Here is a 3,567-nt window from a genome sequence, read left to right as displayed (position 1 = left end):
AATTCGAATGGTCGGTGTCTGATAATAACACAAAACACACACACATACATAAAACCCAATCAAGCCATTGATCATGTTATACTTGTATGACTAATCACTTTGAGTGCTTGTGTAATTATATTATTGTAGGAAGGAAATAAGCATAAGTATATAACAACCAATCCTATTACGTTTCTGGATCTAAATATAGTATAAGTTGAAAGACAGCCCCATTTATCTATATTTGTTTAGACTGGACAAATCAGCATGGCTACATAGTAATGACGAAAACAAGTGTGGTCAAAACTATAAATACTGATAGTCGTTAAAAAAATAGTATGATTTCATTTGAAAAGGTGAACGATATATTAAAAAGATATGGGACAGTTAATATCAAAGATATATACACTAGTTTCAGGATTATCAAGTTCAGTGGCAGCGAATATTGTAATGCTGGGTTTGGATGCATCAGGTAGACATTACTTTCTAATTTAATGTACAGACATTATTTTAAGATCCCACTTGATGTTTTATGATTTACAAAAAACCTAGGAGAATAAGATGGGTGAGTTACAAATATGATATGATAGTCGATCTTTCCATTGACAGAAACTAGTGCTTGTGCTTGTGAGAGTCATGCATGGTCTTACATAATTGGAACTCCCAAAAGCATAGAAGCAGATTAATTCAGCAGGAGTGGATAGTTGTCTCATTGGCAATCATACCACATCTCTTTATTTTTATATAAACTCGTAACATAACTCGAGTCGCAAAGCAACACCTATCGTGTTTAATGTACGTTTTACTTATCTGTATATTTTCTCAATTAAATTTTATTAATTGTGACTTATCTTGTAACTGTTGTATCACATTCATATTTCAAAGAGGAGGGTACGTATATAAGCTTTAGCCTGCTATCCATTCCATTACAGTTCTGAATATAATTTCAAAGAGAGTCCCGCCTTCAGAATATCATAGTTGTCTTTAACATGTTTTGCAGGAAAAACAACTATACTGTACAAGATAAAACTAAACGAAACCGTTAAAACAATACCTACAGTAGGATTTAATGTAGAAACAGTGGGCCCATTCAAAGGTATTAACCTCACAGTATGGGACATTGGTGGTCAAGAAAAAATCAGACGGTTATGGCAGCACTACTTGAAAAGTGCAGACGGTAAAACTCTTAAAATTATTAAACTGAGAAACAATTAACAAATTGTCTTGTTTAGGATATACTTCATAAGATATCTTAAGAATTTTCATCCAAATCCATAGTCAGAACAGTTTACGCTTCAACTAAAAGAGCAGGCAAAAATGAATTCTCTATATTTGAGACAGAACCTGAATAATATATTATACGAAATTAAATATTTAAGCAAAAAAGAATTAAGTAAGTTGAAAGGAAGTTTGAAATTGATATTGCAATAAAATGGCATCATTTGTGTATGTTTGTGGTGACTATAAAAGTTCAGAAGCTATTTCGATATTCTTGTTTTCTCTTTGAAAATAGTAAACAAGAATATCAGAAATCCATAGGATAATTAATCGATTTATACAGCTTTCATAGGACCTACGAATGAGAAAATGTGCCTAATTAAAAATGACATAGGGGAAAATAAACTGATATATAGACTGAAAAAAAATCACTAAACAAAGATCTAAATATAGACAAATCGAAAAAGCTATCTAATAAACAGAAAAAGCTTACTCTTACCCAGGCTTAAAGAAAGAAAGAAACACACAAATAAAGACTACAAACAATTATCAGACATGAAACACATGAAAAAACGAACAACTCTTCAAACTGAGATAGGCACTCCATGAAGAACGTTTAGCGGGAGTTATGGGTTGCATTTTTAACTGATGGATATTGTCATAGTCAAATTATGAATTGTCAAAGAAAACATTTAAAGTGTTGGAAATACATTGATTGTCTCAATTTTAATTTATTTTACAGGACTTATTTACGTTGTCGATAGCAATGACAAAGACCGACTATGTGAAGCTAGAGAAGAACTTTATGGTATATTGAATAGTGAGAATATGAGAAGTGTGCCAGTCGTTGTTATAGCAAACAAACAAGATATGCCTGGTATGTTTATATTTGATAGAAAAAATGATTTATATCGACTTAAGTCAGAGAAAAAAAATTAAGTTAAAACATGGAAATTGTTGATTTTTATTTATTTTATGCTTCTGAGAGAACGGGGACATACATATAATTCTATGAGTTTATCGCTACCATTATTTTATCATTTTTGTTGTAAAATATATCAAAATCAAACACTTACATATTATGTATAACAATATTAACCGTGTCGATCGTCAAAAATATGTTCGATTATATCCTACAATTTTTTTCATTTAATTATTCATTTCAATGACAAAATATAAAAATCAAAATAAACACAAAATCTAAATCGAAAGCTATTGACAAGGAGAAGATGCTCAAAAGACACAGTAATTTACATAAGCACATTTAAAACGAACAAAGAACATCCTTTACCTGACAAATAAGCACATAATCCGCGGGCGGACCACAGTACTTAGCATTAATTTCATTTGTCCTCGTAAAGATATTAATTACATTGATAAAATTGCTCATGAAAACAGAAAAAAGTATTAAAATAAGCTTATTTATCCATGTGTTATCCTTGTTATTGCAGGTGCTATGGATCCTTCGACAGTTGCAGATGGTTTAGATTTGAATAGAATAAAGCAAAGACAATGGAAAATCCAAGGAGCCTGTGCAAAAACAGGGGATGGTTTATTTGAAAGCATGAAAGCGATGAGCGACTTAGTAAAAAGTTACATAAATAAGAGCTTATTAGAAGAAAAAACAGATCAGTAAAAATGAACAGTCCATATGTAATGGTCAACACAACGAACATGGATAAACAACTGTTCTTACTGAAAAAAGCCAGATCAGTATAAATAAACAGTCCGTATGTAATGCTAATCAAAACGATGATGATTTTTAAAAACAGATCAGTAGAAATGAACAGTCCGTATATAATGATAATCAAAACGAAGATGATTTTAAAAACAAATCAGTATAATGAACAGTCCGTATGTAATGGTCAGCATAACAAAGAAGGATTAACGAATGTTCTTACTGAATGAACTGTATGTGTATATTATAGAATAACGATGAACAAAATCTGTATTATACACTGAAATGAATAGAAGCTTTTGCTTAAAAAAACAAGAGTGCACACGCTGAAATGTCTCGCCTACTATACTGACCATTGATTTTATGTTGATAGTCCTAATTATAAAGTTTTACTACACGTACCACATTAACATTTATAATCCAAGAAAAAAGATCAAGGTCAGTTAAACCAAGCCGGAAATACATGTACACCTTTGTTACAATCATTCCATACAGCGAATATAGATGACCTATTGCTTATAGTATAAAAGAAAGAGACCAAACCATGGAAATTTTACATTGACCAATGAACCATGAAAATGAGGTCAAGGTCAGATGAACCCTGCCAGACAGACATGTACACCTTAAAATCATTCCATGCATCAAATATAGTTGACCTATTGCTTATGGTATCTAAGAAACAAAGTTAACCA

General features: G+C 31.2%; 1 protein-coding gene across 1 annotated transcript; it reads left to right on the top strand.

Annotated features, from left to right (window-relative positions):
• Positions 1-235: 235 nt before the first annotated feature.
• On the top strand, positions 236-3,276 carry LOC127698414 (uncharacterized). Its single transcript, XM_052201881.1, has 4 exons — positions 236-451; positions 980-1,156; positions 1,940-2,074; positions 2,649-3,276. Exons 1-4 carry the CDS (start codon positions 358-360, stop codon positions 2,831-2,833), a joined length of 591 nt encoding a protein of 196 aa, XP_052057841.1. The 5' UTR covers positions 236-357; the 3' UTR covers positions 2,834-3,276.
• Positions 3,277-3,567: the final 291 nt, after the last annotated feature.

Source organism: Mytilus californianus, unplaced genomic scaffold, assembly GCF_021869535.1.
Source record: "Mytilus californianus isolate M0D057914Y unplaced genomic scaffold, xbMytCali1.0.p SCAF_4, whole genome shotgun sequence".
Lineage (NCBI taxonomy): Eukaryota > Metazoa > Mollusca > Bivalvia > Mytilida > Mytilidae > Mytilus > Mytilus californianus.
This window is presented reverse-complemented; position numbering and strand designations above follow the sequence as displayed.

Coding starts and splice junctions, on each gene's coding strand:
- LOC127698414 (XM_052201881.1), top strand. CDS start 358: ATGGGACAGTTAATATCAAAGATATATACACTAGTTTCAGGATTATCA. Junction 452..979: donor GCTGGGTTTGGATGCATCAG/GTAGACATTACT, acceptor CATGTTTTGCAG/GAAAAACAACTATACTGTAC. Junction 1,157..1,939: donor CTACTTGAAAAGTGCAGACG/GTAAAACTCTTA, acceptor TTTATTTTACAG/GACTTATTTACGTTGTCGAT.